Genomic DNA, 27,625 nt, shown 5'->3' with positions numbered 1-27,625 from the left:
TCAGTTGCCTCCTGGGAGATTTGGCTGTCCAATCCGAGCCCTGTCGTCTCATCTTCTTCGAAGCTCTTCTGCGTGACAAACACTTCTCAGAAGATGAATTTATCTGTAATATGATCGGCTATTTTCTGGGTCCAGAGACAAGTCGATTAGAATTGTTCAACCAGGGTTGTTGAGTTCACTTTGAAAAAATTTAAATTCAGAAATTAGGTCTTTCCTATTATGCCACCCACCCCACCTAGTGGTCACATAACCTTCCCCCCCCCCCCCCCCCCCACTTATGCTAATTATACCACAATGGTCGATTATAGTGGCAAATATCCCAAAAAATTACCTGGTATTAGATTTGACCGCCTGCAAGACTACACATAACGGCTAAGGAAAACATAAACAAGTATTTAAATTCGTAACGTTAAATGTTAGATTATTGATTTTGATTGCAGAGATTAACGCGCCAGCTTTCTTTGATAATGGTTTTTACCGTCGAGACTTTCCGTTACATTTTTTATACCTCTGAAAGATTTAAAAATTCTCAATTAAGAATTATGACTTAAAACAACCCTGATTTTAAATGAACAGTTTGTGGTCGAAGTGTGCCGTATATGGAGTGACACTTTTTTCGTGCTCTACGCGTCTTGCAATCAACTTCTCTACATTAACAAAATATTAGCCCTATCAGTTCTTCTTCATCCAAATATCGGTACGTTGTCCTTATTATGCAGTTAATTATTATTTGGTAACGAGGAAAAAGTTACTACCATTGGTATATTTTTGTTGCCAAAACTTTAATCATTTTTTACTTCGAATCTTGATAGAGGTCTATAACAAACAAACTCATAAATACTGATATTTGATTCTTATTGCCCCTATGCAAATGTGTTGTGTTGGAATATTAATTGTGGCCTCTTCAGTAGGCTGAAAACCAGACAAAGCATAATTGTTCCCACCCCACTCTGTGGGGGGGGGGGACTATATGCGCAACTGGTTTTTTAATCAATTTTGGCCGATCGATATATTTGTGAAGGAGATAAGTGCTGTCATTGGAAACATAGAGCGTAGAATTGTAAGTTGAAAAAAAATTCTCTAATTTCGTTTTCTTCGCGAATTTGTCCAAGAAAATTAATTTTTGCATTTTACCGAAATTTTGTTCCTTATTATCTTAAAGGTCGACCAGGTAGATATATTTACAAAATTACGTTTTTATTAGCCGAAATTTTTTGTTGCTAATGAAACCGCGATCCAATAGCAAGGCCGTTATCATTCTTATTGTGGTCTTTACAATAGAAAGGATTTGTATTATATTAAATTGGGCAGCCGTCTTGTGAGTATATTCGCATTTTTTCAACTTTTGACGTCAACAATAATTTGTAATCCCGTCTTTTTTTGCGAGTTTTCGAGCGGAGGATTTTTGACCGCTTTTCAAGTGAATTTTGTCTGTCAATCTGCCCTCATTCAAAGTTTAAACGGCTTTACTCAATTTGCGGAAGTTTACTAGTATTAAAATTTAATAGAAAGTGCGCCCTTATTGATCTCATTTTAAAATTAAAATCTTGCGGTAAAATTAGCTCAAATAAATACATTTGAAACCCCTTATGTAAGATTCTACTTTTTTCTTCACCCCTATTCGTTTAGGCATGGACAAATGATTATATTGCTAATTTAGTAATCGTTATTTTATAGAAAGATTAAAATTGGGGTGAAATCATAGAGGGGTTATTGCGCTCCTATTTTTTTACAATTCAAAGAATTTGAATTGTATTGGGGCGCTGTCTTTTTTTAAAGATCTGTTCAGACATTTTCATGATTTCTGAAGTCAAATTGGAGGACTGATTTTGGTCACGCCGAAACAGGAAGTGGAGCGAAAAAGCGAGTGGTTTTGCGGCGTGAATTTTTTTGCTCTAACTTTGACGTAGAGTGAGCAAACGGTGTTTGAACAAAAAATCGCTTTCTCGCTAGTTGTTTTTTGTTCACATCCGGCAATTTCACTTTGATTTTTACGTTTTTTTTTCGATTTTTTAGATCGAATTTTTTCCCAATGGTTTTCCCAATCCATTCATAGTTCGCTCTAGGCCTAGTTTGTTGTTTGAACCAAATGTCCATACATCGCTACTGGTTTTTTGTTCACACGCGGCATTTTGACATTGTTTTCCTTTTTTTATCTGTTTTTTAGAAATGGTTTTCACAATTAACTCAGTCCGTTCTAGGTCTAGTTTTTTGTTTACTCAATGAAAATTTTTTGAATTGTACGTCAGGACTTGTCTTGCTATGTTTTTTACTTCGAATGAAAATTTTTTGCTTTACCTTAACTCACAGCTTGTTCAACATTTTGCGTGAGAACTTTTTAACTTCTCTAGGCTAATTTCCTTTTCTTTCATTCTGCTAAGAGTGTTTTTACACAGCAGTTCTCAGCAAAGCAATTCAAAATGAACAGAGTCAGTATCAAAAAACGAAATCAGAAATAGAAACGGGATAAACCCATAAAGCCCAATTTTAGATGCCCCGTACTCAAACCTTGTTCTTAGTTGCAATCTTCAATGCTTATTGGTATTGATACTAGCCACTGTGTGGTCTCACCCCGAATCAGAAGTATGTTCAACTCCAAAATGACAACAAAATAGTTCGTACTTTAAAATTGTTTGTACAAAAATCATTTTTTCACTAGTTTTTCTTTCAATCCCAATCTTGGTTATGGGAATCAAGGGCGACTGTTCTCCGGCAATCTGCCGGGTATGTTTTGATGTCTGATAACTTAGTTTCATTTTAAAAAGTCTAAAGGACTGTTTTGAAAAGGCGTTTGTGAATCTATAGATGTTTTGAACATTTTTTTGTTTTTATGCTCTTAACATAAGGGTCTTGACTTCTTCCCGTATTTATTTTTGAGGTCTGAATGCTAATGGTGTTTTTCTTTGTCTAGATATTTGTTTTGTTTCTTTTCGCCTTTGGCCTCATGATTAGCTCATCAAAGGCTGACGTTACAGTAAAATATTGTAAGTCGGGCTGTGTGTTTTTTCTTTGAAATTTAATTGGAGACATGTGCTTATCTTTTGTAGTCAGTTGTCTTACTCGATTTTAGTCACCAATATTGGATCCCGCGTGAAGAGATTAACGAGCAGCTGCCTCATTGAATTCTGACCCTCAGCTCTTGAAATTGTTTTTTTTTGCCGCATGCTGTGTGGGTTTCGCCAATCGATTGATAAGGTTTTTGACTTTGTAAAATCTGATTGGTTCTTTTCCTTGATGAAATTTTTGAAATTTGGATAGAATTCGATTTCAAAACTTCATTTTTGTTGTTCGTCAAAATTAGGTATTTGCTTGACCAAAACGTTTCTTGCTGCTCAAGAAAATGTACAGTCTGATATTTTTCAGATAAATGTGAAGTGTGGTGCGCAGTTAAATTTTTGTTCATTGAAAGAAAAATAATCAGACTGGTAATGAACTCATTGTTATATACGTGTTCTAATTTGAGAATAAATCAAGTTTTAGATTACAAAGCATGATCTACCGTTTTAATTTTTTTCTATTTCTGCTTGGCTTCAGAGATATTTAAGCCAAGTGATGGAGGGAGCGCAAAATTATATGCATTGCCGAGCATCTTCGTGTTAACTATTGAAATTTTGGTTTGTTTACGAAGTCTTAGAAAAAGCCTTCTCGGTAAATTCAATCTCCCATCCAAAACTGTAACAATCAGTTATGCCGATGAAAACTATTGGATAAAAAATGGATGTTAGAGAAATTTTCCTCATACTTTAAGTGAATGTTGAGTGCTAAACTGTTGAGAATGTTTAATGTGTTTATTTTTAATGAAGATTGTGTAAAAATTGGCAACTTTTTTCATGTTGCTATTTTCTTTCTTAAGTATATAACTTTGAAAGTTTTATATTTAACTTTTGAAATTATATAACCAAAAATTATCAATTATATACATTACTTATAAACAAAATTTAACATAAAATTATAAAAACATACAATTTTTAAATTATTTCCAAATAGGAATTCCAGTTTAATTGTTGTGTAAGAGTTAATGTTTGAGCTGGCTGGATTGTAGCCGATTTTATATCGAACGTACTTAGTACTAACTTTTGATTTGTAATCTGCTTGTAATTTAACCATGGTTATAATAATCCATTTATTTTTGTGGCATCAATTTTGAAATTGTTCAAGAGTTGTTTTAAACTTCAGCAGCTAATTTTCGGCATTTTGCATGGTAGATGATATCAAAAACTATTATTGAAAATGAGATTGTTCTTTTTTTATTTCAGCTGAGATCGGCTCCGAGTTGAACCACATTATAATGCAAGGTATAACAGTGTACCTTAAAAATTCTCTCAGCAAAGTCCGGACACTAGGACAACATGTGGGACAGCTTGTTTGTAATGCAGTTAATAAAGATGCGAAGATGAAACTGGATCTACCGAAGAGCAATGCAATCAAACAAATCGATAAGCAGATTGGCGAATTAATGGAGGTGTACAAGTGAGTTACTTTGCAAAAAATAGGTTTAATGTTAATGCTAATCATTATCTTTTTATAGTCAATGATTGGCCGAATTTTTGTAAGCTGAAATTTCTTAACCCATAAGTTGTAACGTTAAAGATGATGATCATGTAAAAACCCGTTGCTCGCAGATGCAGAAAGGTCGCCGCACCACAAGCAAGTTGTGGATAGGCAGTCACACACTACTACTACTAATATATCTATTATTATTAATAGCCGCCCTCATCTTCTCAGCCGGCTATTATTGCGCTCGTATTTTTTTTTTACTTCGTCAAACTTTTTTTCGCTTTACCATTTTGCCTCTTTTTCGACATTTTGCGTGAAATCTTTTTGACTTCTCTAGGCTAGTTTCTCTCTTCTCTCATTCTGCTAAAAGTGAATTTGAACATCAGTTGCTAAGCAAAGCAATTCAAAATGAACAGAGTCGGTATAAAAAATTGAAGTCAGAAATAGAAACGGGATAAAACCATAAAGCCCAATTTTAGATGCCCGCTATTTGAACGTCGTTCCTATAAGTCTTAGTTACCACCTCTAATGCTTATTGGTGTTGATAGTAGCCCCTGTAGCCTCTCTCTAAGAAACAGAAGTATGTTCAACTACGAAATGCCATCAAAATAAATCGGACTTAAAAAAATATTTTCGTACAAAAATCTTTTTTTTTTTTCAATATATTCTATTCGTTCAATCCCAATCATGCTTATTGGAATCAACGGCGGCTATTTTCCGGCAATCTGCCGGGTATGTTTATGATACAAATGCAACTAGGGTATCAGTTAAAAACGGCAATCAGGCCTGCATCTCGCCAAAATTATCTGCGAATTGCAGCTCTGTGTAACAGCTACATGATGTAAAAACCGGATGTGGAATTCTTTCGAAATAGCGTGTAACGGAACAAAATATGTGCAACCAAATGAATTGAAACTTAAATAAATAACCATAGCCAAGCGTTATCATAGGGCAAGGTTGAATTTTAAACAATTTGCGTACCATGTAATTTTATTGACGTTTAGTCTCTCTCGAGCAAAATTTTAGTAATGTAATTTCTCGCGTTCAAAAATTAAGCAGCTAGCTTTGCAGCACAGTTCGTGCCTGTATTGCACGTGGTTTCTTCGATTTTACCAGTTTTCTTGTTTTTGAAAAATTGCAATTGGAATTGAGATTGATTATTCGGGGGATATGCACCCAGTTTTTTTTATTACCTCTGGGAATTCCAAAGTCGTTACTGGAACGATCGTAGAGATATGCATTGGTTAAGGATGAGCAACCGTGGCAAACTTGTGAGAAAAATGTCAAACATCACTCCCCATCCCACATACACGCAGACACACGCACTAAAGACCACTTAAGATTCGTAGTTTAGAACTTGTTAAACAAGGAAAAAAATTTCACAAAAAATTTCTCAAAAAATTTCACAAAAAATTTCCAGCTGATTGCCATACAATGTTTAACATGCTATCCTTTAATGATGCAGGCGATGTTGTTTCCCGCCAATACTGAAAGAGACCAAATAGTTTCTCCTCTGCAAACAAGGGGTTTCTGTTATTTTTTATGCTTCTCAGGGTTTTAAGGTGAAATTCAATTAGCAATCGTTGACAGATTACAGTGGCATATTTGAAGGATAACAATTAATGTAATGGGAATGAATCGTTTTAATTTTTCAGCTCTAAGCTGGGGAGACCTGTATTGCTGTGTTCTTGATTTTTACGACTCGAAGAGGATCATTGATTTTCTATCTGTCTTTTTTTTTTAGGAAGTAGTTTGTTCTTAGTTTTTTACAGTTCAAAGAATTTGATTGTCTTGGTGCTCTGTCTTTTTAAGATCTGTTCACACATTTTCCTAATTTTTGAAGCCAATTTGATTTGATGATTGTGGTTTGATGATTGTGTAACGGAACAAAATATGTGCAACCAAATGAATTGAAACTTAAATAAATAACCATAGCCAAGCGTTATCATAGGGCAAGGTTGAATTTTAAACAATTTGCGTACCATGTAATTTTATTGACGTTTAGTCTCTCTCGAGCAAAATTTTAGTAATGTAATTTCTCGCGTTCAAAAATTAAGCAGCTAGCTTTGCAGCACAGTTCGTGCCTGTATTGCACGTGGTTTCTTCGATTTTACCAGGTTTCTTGTTTTTGAAAAATTGCAATTGGAATTGAGATTGATTATTCGGGGGATATGCACCCAGTTTTTTTTATTACCTCTGGGAATTCCAAAGTCGTTACTGGAACGATCGTAGAGATATGCATTGGTTAAGGATGAGCAACCGTGGCAAACTTGTGAGAAAAATGTCAAACATCACTCCCCATCCCACATACACGCAGACACACGCACTAAAGACCACTTAAGATTCGTAGTTTAGAACTTGTTAAACAAGGAAAAAAATTTCACAAAAAATTTCTCAAAAAATTTCACAAAAAATTTCCAGCTGATTGCCATACAATGTTTAACATGCTATCCTTTAATGATGCAGGCGATGTTGTTTCCCGCCAATACTGAAAGAGACCAAATAGTTTCTCCTCTGCAAACAAGGGGTTTCTGTTATTTTTCATGCTTCTCAGGGTTTTAAGGTGAAATTCAATTAGCAATCGTTGACAGATTACAGTGGCATATTTGAAGGATAACAATTAATGTAATGGGAATGAATCGTATTAATTTTTCAGCTCTAAGCTGGGGAGACCTATATTGCTGTGTTCTTGATTTTTACGACTCGAGGAGGATCATTGATTTTCTATCTGTCTTTTTTTTTGTAGGAAGTAGTTTTGTTCTTAGTTTTTTACAGTTCAAAGAATTTGATTGTCTTGGTGCTCTGTCTTTTTAAGATCTGTTCACACATTTTCCTAATTTTTGAAGCCAATTCGATTTGATGATTGTGGTTACGCCTAAACAGGAAGTTCAGCGAAAAGTGGTTTTGCGACGTGAATTTTCTGCTTCAATTTTGAAGTTGAGTCAGAAAACTGTGTTTGAACAACAAATTAATTTCTCGCTATTGGGTTTTTGTTCATGTGGCATTTTGACTTCAATTCATTAATTTTTCTGCTGCTTTGAAAATTTTTGAACTGATTGTTTTCTAAATGGGTTTGACTGTTTCAAAATTTCCCCCAATTATAGCCAATGTAAATTCTTTGAAGTGAGAAAAGGGTGTTTGAACAAAAATTCGCTTTCCCGCTAGTGGTTTTTTTGTTCACATGCGGCATTTTGACATTAATTTTCTTTTTTTTATCTGATTTTTTCCCAATTCACTCATAGTCCGTTCTAGGTCCAGTTTTTTGTTTATTCAATGAAAATTCTTCGAATTGTACGTCAGGACTTGTCTTGCTATGTTTTTTTGTTTCGTCTGATGCTCTTTTTCGTTTTACATTTGTTCACACAGCCGGAAAAATAAAATTTTCTGAATGACTTCTTGCTCTCACTAACGAGTGATGTCATTTTTCGCTCTCTCTAGTAAAGTTTTTCAGTCAGTCACGTGATTAGATTTTGATCATACTTGACTTACCTCTTTCAATAAAATGGCTTTTGCACATTAAAATTTAAGTTTAATTTGAATTGAGTTATGGTTAAAGGAACGCGCTTGTGTAATAAAGGTCCCTAATGAAAAAGATTCAATGGAATGAATTATAACAAGCTTTAGTAATTTCTCAACAAATGTTTTTCATAACTTTTTGGGGCCAGCCAATAACTTTTATATATCAACAACTTATATATGTATCTGTTTCAGTCTAAATGCGTCACGCAAGTCTATTTGGAAGCTATTCGATGCAACCTGCCGGCTATATTATTGAGAATCGGTATATTGAATTAAGATCCTTCTAATATATTTAAACTGTGAGTAGCTAGCAGACTCGGCTACGATTTAAAGGTACTAAGATTTTTCAATTTATATTCTGCACTGAGAAAAAAAAGGTTTAAACAGTTATATCGCCAAATGTTTTTAGTCTGCTTGCATCGGGTTGACATCTCCCAGCTCCTTGTGTGAGAAAGTTTTTGTGATCAGATACACAGTCTGTAGAAATATCTTGCTGCAATCTTTTTAAAAAGAAATAAGCCTTAACAAGGCACCGTATGTTGCGCTTGATTGCTTTTTTTACGCCGTTGACTTTTTTGTTTTGCCTGATCTAAATCTTCTCTCTCTCTCTCTCTCTCTCACGCACATACATACACACATTCACCAATGTCAACAGCCGAACTCTTTAGTGGTATATAAAAGCCCCCCCCCCCTAGTGACTTTAGTTAACCCCCGTCCCCCGGACTAAAGCAGGCTGCAATATATTTTTGCTCACACTAGTCGTTCGAGACCAATCCTTCCGGCGTTAGTCGAATATGTTTTGAAGACTGCAATTGATGTTTCAGAAAGCAAGATAACTATACTTATGATCCGCAATCAAAACAGCCGTTATTGGAACCTGTTCCACTTTCGCAGAAACTTGACGTTTATCGATGGCCTTCACGATACCTTAACCTTAATACCGATTTGCAATTGGACAGCGATGATGAATTGTTCATGCCTTATGACATGTTGAACGACACTCCAGAAGTCAAGTTTAAAAAGTCGTTGTATTTACAAGACATAATTACTGGATTGTCTGGAAATAGTGGGTCTGGAAATGCGACTGATGCTAGTAAGACCGCAGATCTGTTCGAGCAGACGATTGCAGACGCTGAACAGATCATTATGTGTGCTGATGAGGTTTGAAATTTATCTACGAAACGTTCGGTTGAGATGTTAATCTATGCTTGTAAATTTCATAATGATTCTCGACTAAGAATTTAGATGTTGCAAAAATTTAGATGTCTGCAAAAATTTAGTTGTTGTCAATGATTTAAGGAAGTTGCTTGATCAATTAATGGATGCAAAAACAAAAAGGAATAATATTTGAGAATTACTTACAGATTTTTAGAAAATATTTAAAACTTTTGAAAACTATTACTTGATATTTTTTGTAAATTGATCTTCGTTTAGAGAGAGATGAAGAAGTGATAACGGACCTGTTCCTCTTGCAGACCTGTTCCTCTTTCATATTGTGAATCAATTAAAAAGTTAGCAAAAATAGATTTTATCAAATAATTAAACTATCTAATTATATGGCACCAAACCGCATCTCAAACCGCATATATGCCCAAAAAGATTTAAAAGTTGTTTAATATTTGCTTATAAAATAATTTGTGCTTAAATTTGGGTTTTACACGATATATTTTGTTTGCGGTAGAAGAGCTGAGGTTTTTTAACATGTATTTTTTATCTAAATATGGAAATTAATAACAATAGAATATCGCAAAAAATTCAGATTTAGAATTATATGGTATCTAGTGACATCTCACTAAAGAACTTCCTCTCTGGAATAATTTTGTATGCTTGAAATTGAGCTTTTAAACTTCATTTTTTAGTGTAGAAGAAGCTAATTTGTCAAATTAAAATCATTCTGATATTTCAAAACAAACGTTTTCGAATCTTATTTAATCGAAAAATTTTCCATATATACAATATTTAGCCTATCTACAACATCATAGTTACATCTGTTATCAATTTTTTTTTTAATTTCTTTAAAATCGTTTCTATTCCGGATTTTTCGATTTTGGCAATGTTTTCGTATTTCTAGGGTAATTCCGAATTTGCCCTAACCCTAAGCATCCCTCTTCATTTTTTTAGGTTGCTATAGAGGAGCTGTGCCTGGACGTAGCCAAAGTCCTGTTGTATGTTGAAGACACCTACTCCACGAGTGATTTTGAGACCTTTCGTGTCAAAGGGCTGACTGCCCTTCTAAGGAGACAACCAGTCAAAGTCTCCAGCTACTTAATTGACATGTTTTACGAACCCAATCTCTCCATAAGGTAAATTTGTTTTCTGTGAATTTTTTGTTCACGTGTTGGTTTTTTGATTTGTTCTGAAGCGTAGTGCTTCGAATGCCTTGGATTATCTAGCGTGAAGTTAATCAAATAATAAAACGAGTTGACATCGCAACATATTCAAATAATCAAATAAATATTCATAAATAGGTTGTATTCTGTCGGTGGTCCGTTATGTTCAAGATCAAGTGACTGTCACACAGATGCCCATATGAACCCTCCTTGCCCAAATGCGGTACTTTTTACACCCCTAAAAATCAAATTTTGGCAAATAGGTTTTTGATTTCTCTCGAATTAATTTGAAGCAATTATTGTAAACGTGTCTTTTTATGATTGACAGTTTTGATCTAGAACATTCTTTCGATTTCACTACGCGAGTTACTTTTTCACGCTTGACTTCTTGATTTTAATGAAAATTTTACATTGCAGAGTCAAGCATTTTCGTGCAAAATGTTAACTATTACCACAAAACGGGAACTTGGGGGCTTTTGTGGTCGGCTGCTTAAGTTAGCATCAAATTGTTTTCTCGCGTGTTTTTAGTAAATAATGAAGCTACCAGCTTTCCAGGGCCACTTTTCTACCTGGTACTTTTTGCACTCGAAAGCGCTACTTTTCGCACCTGTGAAAACCCTATTTTGACTAATGGGTTTTAATCAACACCTGTTGCGATAACAGCAGTTAAATAAACTGCCCGTGTAATAAATTTTAATACCCGATCGACACTGGAAAAACACTTCAGCATTAGACTACGAGTTTATCACACTCTTTTATTGCAACTGTTACTAAGTAAACAGTGGCGATAAAAGAGTGGTGATTAACTCGTAGTCTAATGCTGCAAACAGTTTGATAAACTTATAGTCTAAAAAAACAAACATGATCGCAACAGGTGTTGATTTAAAAAAAATTACCACACGGTTGTTATCGCCCTCGAAGTTATCAAAACACCTCGGAGTTTGATAACTTCTCGGTGGCGATAACAACCGTGTGGTAAAATTCATTTGACCCTTCAATTAGACTACACTTCTTTGACTTAACTTGCCCCCGTGTCATTCGATTGCAATTGGTCCGAAGGCAGTCGGTTTTTGAGTTGAAAATGAAGAATAATGACGGGACGGTGCTTTGATCGAAAAATTATAAACTTAACAAATCTGACTACTTTGACTTGAAGGGAAAGAAATTTGCAGCCTGTTTTCTTCTACGAGAAGGTCATACTGATTTTTTCTGAGGAATTTTTTATGCCAACTTATAAAACTGTTGTCGAAGCGAGCCTAAATGAGTGAATCAAATGACAGTATACTGTGCGATATCAGAAAAATAATATGAGTTCAGATCGATTTTGCCATCGTCTAAGGGATCTATCCTGTCCCCCCCCCCCCCCCCACCCAGTGTTTTTTATGACCTCAGTAACAAATTATGGGTTGTTATATAGCACGTTACTATGTAAGAAAATAGCACGTGCGCCTGGGGGTCATAAAAAATTTGTGCTCACTAAGCTGGGGGGGGGGGGGGGGCAAAAGAGAATAGATCCCGTCTAAGCTGTTCAAATTTCATATGTACTGGTTGCTGAACTGGGTTGCAAGTATGGGTCACATGGGGTTAACGCCCGTGAATACATTTCTTAGTGAGTTACGACGATTTGACGCAAATCTTTGAGCGCAATTAGGGTGCCAACTTTATAATACCAGGATGGATTTCACACTTAATTTAACGTGGAACAAACATTTAACACAAATCGATTCAACCATAAAAATATGAAAAACTGGCTATAGCTCTAATGGAATTAATATGAGTGCCATCCTCATATATATCTATATAATTATTAAACCTTCATTTGAAGCTGTAAAGTTTTTGGGATCAAGTTACTTCCTTCAAGTCGAATTCCAGAAGTTCGTATTCTGTCAGGAGGTTTTTGTAGTTCTAAGAATGACTTATGGCTGCTACTCTTTGTTTCTTTGTTTTCAATTAATTGGAAATTACTGTTGAACGGTTTACAACGGACACTTGATATAGATGGATTGAAATTCTGAAAAAGATGGTGAATCCCAATAATAAATCGGTCTCGTTGGTCCTGGTTGTCAACATCCTTTACTTCCTCATTCGGAACTGAAAACGATTTTTCTCATGCTGATTCTGAACTGTATTTATGGGAGAAGTTTTAAATACAGGAAGTTTTTTGGGCTAGAAATCTGGATCAAGAGTACACTAGGCATTATAAGTCATTATTGGCATGCTTTTTTGTGTGGTGTTTGGTAGGATGTTAATTTGTTGGAAGTTTTTTGTTGATATTTGAAAGTTGGGATCTTTGTGCCCCCAATACGTTTTGCGCCCCTCAGTTACAGAGCAAGTGTCATTACATAGTAAATCATTATGTAAAAATATGGCACGTTTGTCTGGGGGTTGCAAATATTATGCGCCCACTAAGCTGGGGGGGGGGGTTCCTTACTTTAATTCAACGAGATAAGGTCAGGCGAATGTGTGTCACTATAATTGAAGGTTATTTGAGATCAGCTGAAAGGAGCATCAATAAGATATACAGATTCTCAATCAAAATTGAACATCTCTGCATTTTATGATTAGATGAAATTTCTTTCTGGTCTGTTTCTCTAATTTCTTTGAGACTGCAGGTCTACGAATCTATTGCAGCTGTTTTTCGACAAACTGCCTGCTATTTTCTTTATTGCTCTCAAACAAAATTTGTAGCAATTATATTACTTCTGTGGTCTTTTTTGATGCGTTTTTGATTCAACCATTTGACTTTCTGCCCTCAAAAACAGGATAAACAGGTAGTAGCTAGCGGGCCTTAGGTTTTCTAGATTTTTTTTTTTAGCTCACTAGTCTTTAAGTATGCGATTCAAAGAAATTGTTTTGGAGACATACTTATGGTGTGAAGGGGGGTTCTTAAAGGATGAAGAACCCGCCCCCCACAGACACACTGTTGCCCCCTCTATTGCCCCACCGCCCATCAACCCCCCCCCCCCCCCCGGTGCACCCCCCTTGGTTAGCTACTGACAAAGCCAACCGCTTGCTGGTCGTTATAGAGCTATTCGCCAATTAACGAGGATGTATTAAGATAAAAGAATATTGGGATCTTTTTATTTGCCCCGCCGCCTACTACGCTATGCACCCCTCAGTTACAGAGCACGTGACTTTACACGGTAAAAATTTATGTAATAATGTGGCACGTGCGTCTGGGGCTGCAACTAATATGCACTCATTAAGGTGTGTGTGTGTGTGTGTGTGGGGGGGGGGGGGGGGGGTTGGGTCTATACGGAAAATATCCGGATTTTCGCTGAGCAAAGGTAAATCATTCGACCCTTATTTGTGAAAATTTGTGCATAGACGCGGATTGTGATGAGCTGCAAAACCCATCTCTAGCTTTACACCAATTTTTAATAACTTTAATAACTCGAAAGTTACTAATAGCTTAGCTCCTATAAGACAACCCTAAAGTTCGACAAGACCAAATTAGTGGAACAACAAGCTGAATAACTGCAGAACAAAAAGAAACATGCAATATTGAAGTCGAAAAAGAACACGGACAATAATGCAATGCTAGGAAAGTTGGAAGTCTTTGAGAAAACAATGGGGGTGGGGTTGGGCACATACGGAAAAGATCCGGATTTTCGCTTACCCAAAGTAAATTATTCGACACTTGTTTGTGCCAATTTGTGCATTGAAACGGATTGTGATCAGCTGAGAAACCCATCTCTAGCTTTAGACTAATTTTGAATACCTTTAATAACTCATTTTTGAAAGTTACTAATAGCTTTGCTCCTATAAGACAACCCTAAAGTTCGACAAGACCAAATTAGTGGAACAACAAGCTGAATTACTTCATAACAAAAGGAAACATGCAACATTGGAAGTTGAAAAAGAGCACGGACAATAGTGCTACTCTAGGAAAGTTTAAGTCTTTGAGAAAACAATCCGAATTGGAGTAGCGTAAAGCCAAAAATTTTTTTATTTTAACAAATTCAGATATTTTATTGGTAACAAAAGGCGGGTTCACAAATTGTTAAATGAAATGAGTGTTAGGATCCTCAATAATTCATAAGTGCCAATACTGGAAATATTTGCAAAAGGCCTTAATCAGCCAACAGCCCTAGATAACGCAATGGCGTTCAAAAAGTTTTTGGCCAATAATTGCTGCGACATAAGCCTGCACCTGGCAGTTAAGATTCCGCCTATTCATCAAACAACAAAGATGGAGATTGAGAAAATAATAAGTGAGCTGGATAATAAATCTCCCACTCATGAAAAGTTTGCGAGTAACTTTTTAGTGAAATTTTTGTCACCAGAAACTATCGATTTTCTTAACTTTTCTAATCAATTATTCATTTGAAGATGGTACATTTCCCGCACAATTAGCAGGAGCAAAAGTTTCTCCACTTCAGAAGTCTGGATCAAATTGAAATTGTTGAAATTAACTACAGGCCCATTTCACTAATCTTATGGAACAAAGTTAATGACAATAAAAAAAAACAATTAATTTGTTAAAGCTGGGTGCTTTTGTCGACTCGAAGTTATCTTTTGCTAGCCACATCAAAGAAATATGTAAAAGATTGAGTAAGCTTTGCTGTATAGTTGTAAAATTAAAACATTTTTTGCCAAGGGGACAATTAATGCAATATTATAATTCAAATGCCAATCCTATTATTCAAAATGGAATTTTAGTGTATGGTTGCTGTAGTTATTCTTCACTTCTTCCCATATATCTTTTTCAGAAGAAAATTTTAAAATTCATTCATTTTAGAAAAAGAGTTGCCACTTGTGAAGACATTCTTGGTAAAAACTCTTATTTTATCAGTTTAGGATATGCATATCTACGAGTTATTAATATTCGTCCTGAAATTAAAAAGTCGCCGAGCAATAGTCAACGCGAGAGTTTTTGCAATGAACTCTTTTGCTCCTTACATCACAAAAAAGAAACAAGGCAAAAAGCAGCTAATTTAATGAAAATTAGCTGCTTTTTTCAGCAAAGCCCTTCTGCAATAGAAAAATAGAACGTTTTTCAATCAAGTTTCGCTTTATTAAGAAAAAAGGACTGTCCCCTGCATCGCAATGTTTATATTACTCATAATCCCATTTTATGCTTATTTGGAGAAATTAATTCTTTCTTTCTTTCTTTAACAACAGGATCATTCGATGTCATCATCGGCTAACTATATTTTTGTTTCAGGCATCGGCTGGACATTCTACAAGCTGTTCGAATGGCAGTTGCCCAGATCTCGTCTCTGCCGGATGATGACTCGAGTTCTGATTTGGGAATCCACTCAGATGGGAAATCACCTCCGAATGACAGCCAGAAAGTTCCATTGTGGAAGTGGCAATTGGATCAGAATGTACCTTTTAATTTCATTAATATTTTGGGATCAAAATGTAGATATGAAATGAAAAGATGAAATGAGAGAAGATATGAGATGACATTGTATCAAGAGATGAAAAGAAAGATTGCTTCGATGATTATCATAAAGAATATGTTATTATAGCTGCGAAGCTGTAAGCTGAGCGTAGCGATATTGCGGTGCTCTTGGTTTTTATTACGACTCGAAGAGGAGTATTGGTTTTCTCGGTTTTTTTACAGGAAGTAGATTTGTTCACGCGGCATTTTGACCTAAAAGCGAAAGTGAGAAAAGCTGTCTTGGTGAACAGATTTTCGCTAAGCGAGAGAAGTTTTTTGATCATGCGCTGCGTTTAGTGAATGACTTTTTGACTTTGAAAAGTAGTTTTTGACTGAATTGCACATATAGATGACCGTTTTTAGCCGTTTTTTCGTCTAAGTGGCCCAATTTTTTTGCTTTTAATTTGGTTTCTTGTAGAAATAAATTTTATTCGATACTATATTGAAATGTCAACCTCGGAAATTGATACCACAGTGTTTTGCAGAGCCTGAAAATGCGTTTCAAGTTGAAAATTGACGCATAATTCTTGATTTTTTAGTTAATTTTTGGCTTTTTTAATATTAATTTCTTCATTTTTGGATCTTTTAACCGTCTTTTTGTCAAAAATCAGTTAATATGGCATCTTCTCTTTGATAATTCCTATACTCAACGCCTCTTACTACCTCGATGTAATTTTGTTTCATAAAATTGTACATATGCTAATCCGATTTTGGTAGTTTTTTTTTCCGATTTTCGTCAGTTTTTCGTTTGTATTTTGGTTGTAATTGCTAGAAACAGTTTTTTTTGTGCAACATGAGGCACTTTAATTTCGTTTCAATAAAAATTCAATCATTTTTTGGCGTTAAGTTCTTGAAAATCAGTTAAAATTATTTTAATAAATGCAGTCTTAAAAGTTTTTGACCATTTTTTTGCAAAATGTTTCAATGTTTCGTAGTTATGAATTGTGCTTTTTCCTATCTTTTGTTCTCCTCAGGAGGATAGATCTTTGTATCGGATGACTAGTTATCTTTTCTATGTCTTGAATGCTGAACAATGAAATGTTTTCGTTTTTCTTTAATTTTTTAAATTGGTTTTTGATTTTCAAAAATCAAGAATGTTTTTTTTTGTTACGGTGTTCCTACCATTGTGCCCATATTCTGCGCATTCTAGTTAGTATCATTCTGGCTTTTTCCTGGCACCTACATTTTATTTCGGTATACTGATTTGTTCAGTTGTAAAAAATGAATATCAGCTTTTTCTTAGATTTTCGTCATTTCTTTGGTTTGCAATTGATTTCATTCAACATATGGAATAACTGAGAGTTTGATAGCAAGCTTTTTCTAAAATTTCCACTTATGACTAAATACTACAGCTTTCTTCCAGACTTGGTATTAATTAAAACAATTTTTTGTCTTTGAATATTCTGCTGCTTATGTATTTTCTATGATCAATTTTATTTTTGATTTAGTAAGAAATCAGGTTGTCTAGCTTATGTACAAGAAGGAACAGGTGTGTGTTGTTTTTTGTATTAATCGCAGTGATTAGAAGTGTCTTTTTAGGTGTTTTCTGATTCTTAATTTTGAGCTTTCTTTTTTGAAAAGATTAAACTTAGTTTCTAAGATTATTATCTGCCGTTTGCTTTCGCGATCTTTTTCAGATTAGAATCTTGAATGATTTGAGGGCTCTTGATAACCTTGTCAGTTTTTTCAGACTATCAGGTTTTTGACCACCTCAATTATTTTTAGATTTTTTAACGTTACCAAACGTTTTCAATAATATATAATTTTGCTGCCTTTTGTTTCTCTTGTTGGCAGTGGTTTTAATTTCACCAATTTTTAGAGCAGACCTGGGGAGGGAGTGAGTTAATGGTTTAATACAAAAAGTAGTGGCTTCCGTTGCAATTACGGTTTTGTTAATAAAGTTCTGACGCTTCCAGTCGCTTCCGGCTAGGTTTTTTGTTTCGTCGTCTGACGCTCTTTTTTCGTTTTACATTTGTTCACACAGCAAAGCTGAAAAAGTCAAATTTTTTGAATGACTTCATCCTCTCACTAACGGCATTTGCGCGCGTGACGTAATTTCTCACTCGTTTTAACAAAAGTTTTTAGGTTATTTGCGTGATTAGATTTTGATCATACGTGACTTACCTCACTCAATAAAATGACTTTTGCACAAGTTTATTTTGAATTAGTTTGAGGTCAAAGGAACTCATATGTGCAGTAAGGGTCCCTAATAAAAAGCTTCTGCGGAATGAATTTCAACAAGCTTAATTAATTTATAGCTGAATGTTTTTTACCTAAATTTTTGAGCGGCGTCGATTCTCTTTTTCAATTTAGATCTGTAGCTGTTTCTATCTCTATTATATGACACGCAGGTCTATTCTTTCGCAGCTATTCCGGCAATCTGCCAGCTATGTTTAAAACCTACAGATAATCAACAATTTGAAGCCAAATTGAAGGTGAACAACTTTTTACTGAAGTCTATGGTTGACTTTGAATTATTATATTGCGTGGTCTTTTCAATTGCTTTCAAGCAAACTTTGCAGCAATTATATTGGTCCTGTGGTTTTTTGCGTGATGTTTCTCTCGACCAATTTTTGGTCTGACAACCCGTTTGACTTGTCCTGAATCGGGATAAAAAGGAAGCGCCGGGGGGGGGGGGGGTTAAGTGGTCGAGCAGCTCTCTTAAAGCCTCAAGCCTAACTAGTCTCGAATTATGCAAATCCGGTCCTTTAAGAGCAATTCGCCCGATGTTATGTTTAATAGCCGCACCGCGATAGCTGGGGCTATTATTGGTATTCTCTTGGTATTTTACAATTCAGAGATTTTGAATTGTATTGGGGCGGTGTCTTTTTTACAATTCAAAGAATTTGAATTGCATTGGGGCGCTGTCTTCTTTTTAAAATCTGTTCACACATTTTCATGATTTTTGAAGTCAAATTGGAGTTGTGATTTTGGTCACGCTGAAACATGAAGTGGAGCGAAAAAGCGAGTAGTTTATGCGACGTGTAATTTTTCCCTCTATTTTCAAAGTAGAGAGAAAACAGTGTTTGAACAAAAATTCGCTTTCTCGCTGGTGGTTTTTGGTTCAGATGCGGCAATTTCACTTCGATATTTACCGTTTTTTTGAGTGTTTGGATCGGATTCTTTTTCTAAATGGTTTTCCTAATCAATTCATAGATCATTCCAGGCCTAGTTTTTTTAACCAATTTTTCATTTGTCGTTAGTGGTTTCTTGTTCACGTGCGGCATTTTGACATTGATTTTTTTTTTAATTTTTTGATCTGTTGTTTTTGAAATTGGTTTTCTCAATTCAATCATAAGCCAGTCTAGGTCTAATTTTTTTGTTTAATCAATGAAAATTCTTTGAATTGTACGTGAGGACTTGTCCTGCTATGTTTTCTGTCAAGATTTTTGTTACGACCATATGACGTCACGGTCCCTTAAAAGCTGCTTTTTGTTCATTCGTTCATGCAATTTCAACTGAATTGCGAGCGTGACGTCATTTTTCACTATTAGTGGAGCTAGTTTTGTGTTCATTCGCATGATTAAGTTTTGGTCACACTTGATTTATCTCACTCTCAAAAATGACTCATTTTTCACTCTTAGTGGAGCTAGTTTTTTTGTTCATTCGCATGATTAAGTTTTGGTCACACTTGACTTATCTCACTCTCAAAAAACTTGCACGTGAGCGTATCACTCTAATTGAAAGTTATTCGAGGGCAGTTAATAGAAGCAGCAATTTTTTTGACAGTTTCTTAATCAAAATTTAAAATCTCCTTCCTTAATGAAAAGAGTAAGTTTCTTTTTGGTCTGTCTTTTAACTTTCTTTTTTGAGACTGCAGATCTTCGACTGTATTCTCAAATCTACGGCTGCAGATCTACGATTGCATCTTTTTGAGAGATCTATTGCGGCTATTTTCTGGCTATCTGTCAGCTATGTCAAATTTTGGTTTTTAATTTTTTAGCTGGTCTGAAAGTTTTAGAGAACGCATTCATTAGTGTCAGGCCTCGTCTGAACTCTGGTCCGGTACACCAATCGCGTCTTTCATTCGAAATCAGTTCTAACTTTTAGCTCGTTTGTTTTAGCAAGGGTCTTTTCTTTCACATTTGGCATTACGACGGCCATGGATTCTATTTATCTTGTTTAGATTCTGGCAAAGACAAAGTGGTACCGCAGATCGAGGAAACCAGTGAAGAAACCAGTGGAAAATAAGTTCTCAGCAGTATGTGGCCACTTTTTCTTCCCATTTCTATCCAAATTCGATAAGCCAATCGCAACATTAAGACTGCTGAAGGAAGATAGCCAGGTTGGTAGACGTTAATTGAAGTGCTCACGTGCAAGTTTTAAGATATCTGTAGCGCATGATTGTAGAAATAGTAGATTTTCCTACGTAAAGTGTCAGATTTTAAAACTTCCAAATTCTGGCGTGACTTCATTAGAGGCACGTTACATTACATGGTCAAATTTCAGCCGAAAAAGTCAAATTCCATTATATTTTGTGTTTTGTGGAAACAAAACCAGTTTGAGCATGTAATTAGCTCAAAACTTTATTGAGTTTTATTAGTAATTACTTGAGAGCAAATTCAAAGACTTTGTATCTTTTACTTGATAGTGGTTTATTATACAATGTTACGTGCTCTGTGGCTGGGGCTAACGTACTGGGGAGGGCGCGACAAACAGAAGATCCAGACTTAATTCTCAGAACTAAAGTTCCAGTAATCGAAAAATTTCTGTGACATGTCTAAACTAATGGGTCGTTCCCAATATGGGTCTAGTAATTCTCTTGACACATTTCAGGTATTCTCGAACCTTCTGTTCACTTTGGGAACAGTCCTCCACTGTTCTAAGCACAGTCCGCTTGTTGTGAAGATGGTCAATCAGCTGATTGGAGAAGTGTGTGTCAAGTATTTGAAACACAAGGATCCTTCTGTCAGACAATCTGTCTGGTTCTGCACCCTAGTTTCTATGGTTACCCTGCCCTCTGTTGAGGTTAGTACCAAAAACACCCCAGGATGTCCACCATAGACCTGCGATTTAATATAAAACCTAGGATTTAATGTAAATTCTAATAAAGTTCAATACGCAGATGACAGTCGTTTTTTTTCATCCAAAAAATGTTCGAGAGCATCGAAATTCTTGAAAACGATGTCAAAAATTTGGTTAATTGTTAATAGCCGCCCTCATCTTCTCAGCTGGCTATTATAGCGCTCCTTTTTTTTACAATTCAAAAAATTTGAATTGTATTGGTGCGCTGTTTTTTTACGACTCGAAGAGGAGTATTGGAGAAGTCCTTTTTTTTAATCAATTTTATTGGAGTGATTTTTGAAGCGGGAAATGAAACGCGTGAAAAAATTTGGAGTGATTTTGGTGCTGAACAAAAGTGAAGAGCGGAGCGAAAAGAGAGTGGTTTTTGTTCATACCGCTGAATTTGAGAGAGCGAGAAATTGATGTGTGAAAAAATTTTCTCTAAGCGAGCGAAATTTTTTTGTTCACGTGCGGCTTTTAAAAGCAGTTTTTTGCAAATTTTGATAGTTATGAGGTTTGATTATGATATTGTATTAGTTTTGGGCTTGTTTTGATAGGAATTGAAGGTTTCAAGTAGTTAATTTGAGTTTAATGCTAATTTGGAGGTTTTTGATCAGTTTTGCTGATTTTTAGACGAAATTTAATAATTTTTTCCCTGTTTTTTTTGTTTTACTGCTTTAAGTGGGATTTGAATAGAAGCTTCTTACTTAGGGATTGTTCAGATACCAATTGATTAAAGTTTTGTTGGTATAAATCATTTTTTCTTAGGAGGTTTTTGATCAGTTTTGCTGATTTTTAGACGAAATTTAATAATTTTTTCCCTGTTTTTTTTTGTTTTACTGCTTTAAGTGGGATTTGAATAGAAGCTTCTTACTTAGGGATTGTTCAGATACCAATTGATTAAAGTTTTGTTGGTATAAATCATTTTTTCTTAGGAAAAATCACAGAAAAATTGAGAAATTTTAATTAGTTTTTCTCAATTTTTTGCAGTTTTTCTTTTTCTAAAACTTAAGACAAGTTTCTTTGCCTATTACGACTTGCCTATTGTTTTGCGAGCATTTGGATACCCTATTGGCAGAAAGTATTTTTTCTTTGGGTTTATATGCTTTTGTAATACTAAAAAATATATATTAATTTTTTCCAGGTTTTTAGTGCAAATTGTTTGTAAGAGCTTTTTTTTCATTATTTGGCTTAGTCTTTTTAAAGACTTCTCATAAGTGGTTTTAGCAATTACTAGTTGTTTTGATGAAGTAATTATGGCAGAAATAGTTATTTCGGGATCTCAATTTATGACAAAATTTAATATGACAAAATTTGATCGGATTTTTAATCATATTTTAACAATTTGATTTTCTTGGTGGAGGCAAATTAGTGGAGGCATAAATTAGTGGAGGCACGGTTTGTGTGATGAGTAGTTAGATGGAGTGTAAATGGAATTCTACTTCGAGTCGTTTCCGGAATAGCGGTGCAGCTGCTCGGATGGCCTTAATTTAAAGTTAAAAGGTCATTTTTAGGAGTTTTCGGCTCAAAATGGTGCAGTTTTTCATGTTTTTTTGTGATTTTTTTTGAGTTTTTTGTTTGATTAGTCTTAGGTTGAAGTTTTTAAAAGTTGACGAAGGCCTTTTGCGAGACAAAATTGCTTGTTATGACTATTTTTTGAGCTATATGTTTTGGTACTACAAACACAAACACACAAAATGATACTAATTTTTGCAATTTTTTTCAGGTTTTTTGAAAATTTTTGTCATTTTTTGAGTTTTTTAGCCCTAGGTGTCAAGAAACCTCCTCTAGGGTTTGAGAAAGGGTTTGATGATAGATTACTGCTTAGTTTCTAGTGGTAATGGAATGGTTTTCAAATTTTTGCCATCATGAATTTAAGCATTTTTTTTATTAACTTGCAATTTTTTTCATGTTTTTGACATTAATTGTCATTATTCAAGTTGTTGGAGTCCCCAGGGCCAGAAAATCTCATTAGGGGCTGGATAATAAGTTACTGAAAATTTTTTAGATGCCATGGGATAGGTTTCAACTTTGAATATCACAAATTTTAGCAATTTTTTTTTGACAAAATTCGCATTTTTTCAGGATTCAAAAATTTGTCATTTTTTCAGTTTTTTCAACTTAAGGGACCAGGCAATCTCCTTTGAGGTTTGTTAATAGGGCACTGCATAGTTTCTAGTAACAATGGAATGGTTTTTAACGTTTAAATGTCTCGAATTTTGCATTTTTTGGTAAAATCGGCAATTTTTTTAAGGCTTCCTTAAGTTTTTGTCAGTTTTTGATATTCGTCCATTCTCAAATGCGAGAAAACCTATTCCACGTGCTGAAAAAAAGTTACTGCATGGTTTTTAGTTTCAATGGATTTGTTTTCAGCAGTTTAATCTTTTGACTTTAAGAAGTTTTTTTGATAGAATTTGCAAAAGTTGTATTTTTTTGATAGAATTTGCAAAACATTTGTATTTTTTTATTTTTTCCTGCCTCAGTAGCCAGGTAACCTCATCCAGGGTGTAATACTATGTTGTTAAAAATTTGCTAAGGGGGCAATTGAATGGTTTAGAACATTTTTATAGAACGAATTTCTATTTTGTGAAAATTATTGCTCTAAAAATTATCGATCTATGAGCCAATGAGTTTTTTAAATTTTGGAATTGGGTTACTGGATAACCTCTATAGACAGAATTGATTCTGAAGATATTTATATCACGATATTCAGCAAAATTCCCTTATAATTCGTGATTGATTTCTTTTTTTAAATTTTTTGGTCGTTTTCGAAATAATCGATCTTCAAGGGCCAATGAATATTTTTCAGTTCCTGCAGATATAATACTGGACCGATTTCAGAAACAAAAACTGGTTTTGAAGTAATTTTTAAAGAGAAAAAGTTTTGCCTTAGTTTTAAAAGCTTCAAGAGTTTTAGCAATGAGTTTATTTTTGTTTAGTTTTGATTCTTTTAGTTTCTCAATTTTTGAGATTTTTGTGTTCTGGCTGGCATTGTTCAATTGATCTACTGGTCAGGTAGAGTACCTCTGAGTTTTTCATTCAATTCTTTGAATTGTATTTCAGGACTTGTCCTGCTATGTTTTTTTACTTCGTCGAACTTTTTTTCGCTTTACCCATTTTGCAGCTTTTTCGACATTTTGCGTGAAATCTTTTTGACTTCTCTAGGCTAGTTTTACTCTTTTGTCAGTGTGCTCCAGGTCCTTCTAAACAGCAGCTGCTCAGCAAAGCAATTCAAAATGAAGAGAGTCAGTATAAAAAATCAACGTCAGAAATAGAAACGGGATAAACCCATAAAGCCCATTTTTAGATGCCCGGTACTTGAACTTTGTTCTCATAAGTTTTAGTTACTATCTATAATGCCTATTGGTATTGATACTAGAACCTGTAGCCTCTCTCCGAGAGACAGCAGTATGTTCAATTACGAAATGACATCAAAATAAATCGCACTTAAAAATGTTTTTATACAAAAATCAATTTTTGTTTTATTTTCTTTTTCAATCCCAATAGAGTTATGGGAATCAACGGCAGCTATTTTCCAGCAATCTGGTTAATTGTTTTGATTGCAATTCTCCTAAGCTCAATGCTGACATAACGGAATTCTTTGTATTTGGTTCCACTGAATCTACGGTCGATCAATTACGGTCGATGAACAAAAGATTTTGGAAAAAAACAAGTAAAATATCTCTTGTTACAATTGATAAGAAACTCGACGTTCAGTACGAGGTAAAATATGTTTTGCGTAGCATGGCACAAGGCGTAAGATCTCTTTATACATTAAGAAACTGGGTTTCAGAAAACTTTAACGTTGCACTGTTAGCTTTTCTTATCAGCCACCTGCAATATCCAGCACTTCTTTTGTGCTCATTACCTCAGAATCTTATAACAACTCTTGAAAAACATAATTGGGCTGTAAAAGATTGCTACAATCGTAGAAAGATTGATCTTATCACTATCTTAAACTAATTAATAACATATTACCTGTTCAATTGTTAATACAATATAGGGTTGCACTAAACACTCGACAAATTTTCAAACTTAGCAAGCAAGCATTAGAAAATAATTCTGGCATCCCACTTTCAACGGCAATTTTCTATTTTCACAATCGGACAAGGGAATTAGTTAATAAAATTGTTGCTATGAATTCAGAAATGCCTTTTCTGTTTATTATTCTTTTATTGCATACACTCCCTGCATGATGTTTCAGGAATTAAGGTGTTACTTTTTTAGACAAAATCTACTACAAATCTTGATTCGGTCGAAGGGAGCTATTCTGTTTAGCTGCCCACGCCGCTGCCGCCTCCTCCTCACTCCACCAGCTTAGTGGGCATTTATCTTCTGCGCTCCCTACATATAACTACCGTGCTATATAACAACAAATAATTTGTAGGTGGGGCATAACCAAAACAGTGGGGGGGGGGGGGGGGGGGGCAGAATTGATGCGGCCGAAGTACGGTGCCGTAGTAACGTTGACAAGAACATCTCGGAATATACGGTAGTCTTCTGAGACTTCTAAGATGACACAGAAAACGGCCTTACTAAGTTTTGCAAGTCGGGTAACTGAAATTATTATAAATCTCCACCGTTACCGAATCTTTAGGACAATTAATGATTTATACTACTAGTCTTTTACTATCCTGATGCTTTGTAGCAATTATATTAGTCCTGTGGTTTTCTTTTCTTTTATGCGAGTTTTCGCTTGACCAATTTTTTGTCTGACCCGTTTAACTTTTTGTCCTCAAAAACGGGATAAACAGGTAACACCCAGAGGGTATTAAGTTCTCCTATAGCCTTACGGCTTACTAGGCTCTAAGTATGCTATCGAAACTGTTTTGGAGCCCCCATCTCCTCCCATTCACTCCCGATCCCCACACCCAGTACATTTCTCCACCCGTAACCCAGCGCGCTCGACCCACTGACTAAACGCACTTCCCTCGACATTAGTCGGTTATGTTTAATTGCTCTCAAACGAAGTTTGTAGCAATTATAGTCCTGTCTCGGTCATTTTTTATGCGATTTTTTGCTTGACCGATTTTTGGTCTGACCCATTTGACTTCGTCCTCGAAAACGGGATAAACAGGTAGCTACGCAGGTCGTTTGAGAGCTATTCGCCTGACGCTAGTCGGTTATGTTTTTAGGCAATTCATTTTATTTTGAGGCCCAAAATCTTAATTGCGTTGTTTCAGACCATTTTGGAGGACGAACAACTGACAAACACCCTTATGAAATACAATGTAGCAGCTAATGATGCGTCTAAAAATGACCCTCACCAGGAATGTCGAGATCTGGCTAGTCAGGTGATTTTTCAGTTCAGAAATATTGTTAGTCAGCAATGACACTGCTCCGGGTAGTTTCAATGAAGCTGAAGAGATCAAGTTACCAAGAGACAATGGCAGTCAAGGTGCTAAATGTTGAAATATGTTGAGTATATTTGAAGTTTGACTTTTATTGATATTAATAAAGATTCTCTATTGAATATTGTGAACAAATTGACTCTTATCAATTTTAAATTGTTTTTAATAGCCGCCCTCATCTTCTCAGCCGGCTATTATTGCGCTCGTATTTTTTTTTTACAATTCAAAGAATTTGAATTGTGTTGGGGCGCTGTCTTTTTACGACTCGAAGAGGAGTATTGGAGAAGACCTTTTTTTAATCAATTTTATTGGAGTGATTTTTGAAGCGGGAAATGAAACGCGTGAAAAAATGTGGAGTGATTTTGGTGCTGAACAAAAGTGAAGAGCGGAGCGAAAAGAGGGTGGTTTTTTTTCATACCCCTATTTTTCAGAGAGCGAGAAATTGATGTGAGAAAAAATTTTCTTTAAGCGAGCGAAATTTTTTTGTTCACGTGCGGCATTTTGAAGCAGTTTTTTCCCATTTGTTTTCGTTAAGAGGTTTGGTTATGATTTTGTTTTAATTTTCGGCTGGTTTCGGTAGTGGTTTGAAGGTTTCTGGAAATTCATATGAATTTTATGATAATTCGGCGGTTTTTAATGTATTTTGCTGATTTTCGGGCTAATTTTTGCGTTTTTTGACGATTATTTTGTTTTACTAGCTCAAATGGGTATTGAAGAAACCCCTTCTACTTGAGCAATATTATGATAACAATTGGTTATAGTTTTGTTTGTAAGAATTTTATAAACAAAGAATTTTCAGAAATATGACAAAAAATGGCGAAAATTGGAACTATTTTTCTTAATTTTTTGCAGCTTTTCGTTTTTTTTTCTGTTTTTAGCTAAGCTTCTTTGCCTTTTATGACTTGCCTATTGTTTTGCGAGAATCTGGATACCCTTTTGGCTGAAGGGAATTTTTCTTTGGATTTATACGTTTTTTTGAAATATTAAAAAAATTAGTAACTTTTTCTAGTTTTTCAGTGAAATTTTTTTAAGAGAATTTTTTTATAATATAGCCTAAAGTATTTTTTCAAATTTCACATAAGTGGTTTTTGTAAGCACTAGTTGGTTTGATGAATTTAATTTGGCAGAGATAGTTTTTTCGAGATCTGATTTCATAACAAAATTTGATCAGATTTTTTATCATATTTTAAGATTTGATTTTATTGTTTTTACTTTTTTGTTTCATGACTTTGTTTCACGATAATTATAAATTAAGGTAAATTAGTGAGGGCACGTTTTGTTTGATGTGTAATTGGATGGCGTTTGAATGGATTTTCACTTCGAGTCGTTTCCGGAATTCTTCCGGCTATGTTTTTTTCTGCCGGAAGAAGGTCTGTTCACACATTTTCATGATTTTTGAAGTCAAATTGGAGTAGTGATTTTGGTCACGCCGAAACAGGAAATGGAGCGAAAAAGCGAATGGTTTTGCGGCGTGAATTTTTATTTCGCTCTAATTTTGAAGTAGCGTGAGAAAACGGTGTTTGAACAAAAATTCG

At 35.0% G+C, this 27,625-nt stretch overlaps 1 protein-coding gene across 1 annotated transcript in view; it reads left to right on the top strand.

Moving 5' to 3' along the window:
* The window catches only part of LOC142351204 (telomere length regulation protein TEL2 homolog), a 31,811-nt gene extending 5,565 nt beyond the window's left edge, over positions 1 to 26,246 (top strand). The window contains exons 4-12 of the mRNA XM_075403327.1: positions 5 to 164; positions 577 to 697; positions 4,257 to 4,470; positions 8,841 to 9,177; positions 10,138 to 10,319; positions 15,514 to 15,676; positions 19,862 to 20,020; positions 20,512 to 20,703; positions 25,923 to 26,246. Of these exons, the coding sequence (XP_075259442.1) occupies positions 5 to 164; positions 577 to 697; positions 4,257 to 4,470; positions 8,841 to 9,177; positions 10,138 to 10,319; positions 15,514 to 15,676; positions 19,862 to 20,020; positions 20,512 to 20,703; positions 25,923 to 26,072 (1,678 nt within the window). The 3' untranslated portion in view covers positions 26,073 to 26,246. The remainder of the gene's footprint in view (positions 1 to 4; positions 165 to 576; positions 698 to 4,256; positions 4,471 to 8,840; positions 9,178 to 10,137; positions 10,320 to 15,513; positions 15,677 to 19,861; positions 20,021 to 20,511; positions 20,704 to 25,922) is intronic.
* Positions 26,247 to 27,625: the final 1,379 nt, after the last annotated feature.

The sequence above is a fragment of the Convolutriloba macropyga genome, chromosome 12 (genome assembly GCF_964194025.1).
Source record: "Convolutriloba macropyga chromosome 12, txConMacr16.3, whole genome shotgun sequence".
NCBI lineage: Eukaryota > Metazoa > Xenacoelomorpha > Acoela > Convolutidae > Convolutriloba > Convolutriloba macropyga.
This window is presented reverse-complemented; position numbering and strand designations above follow the sequence as displayed.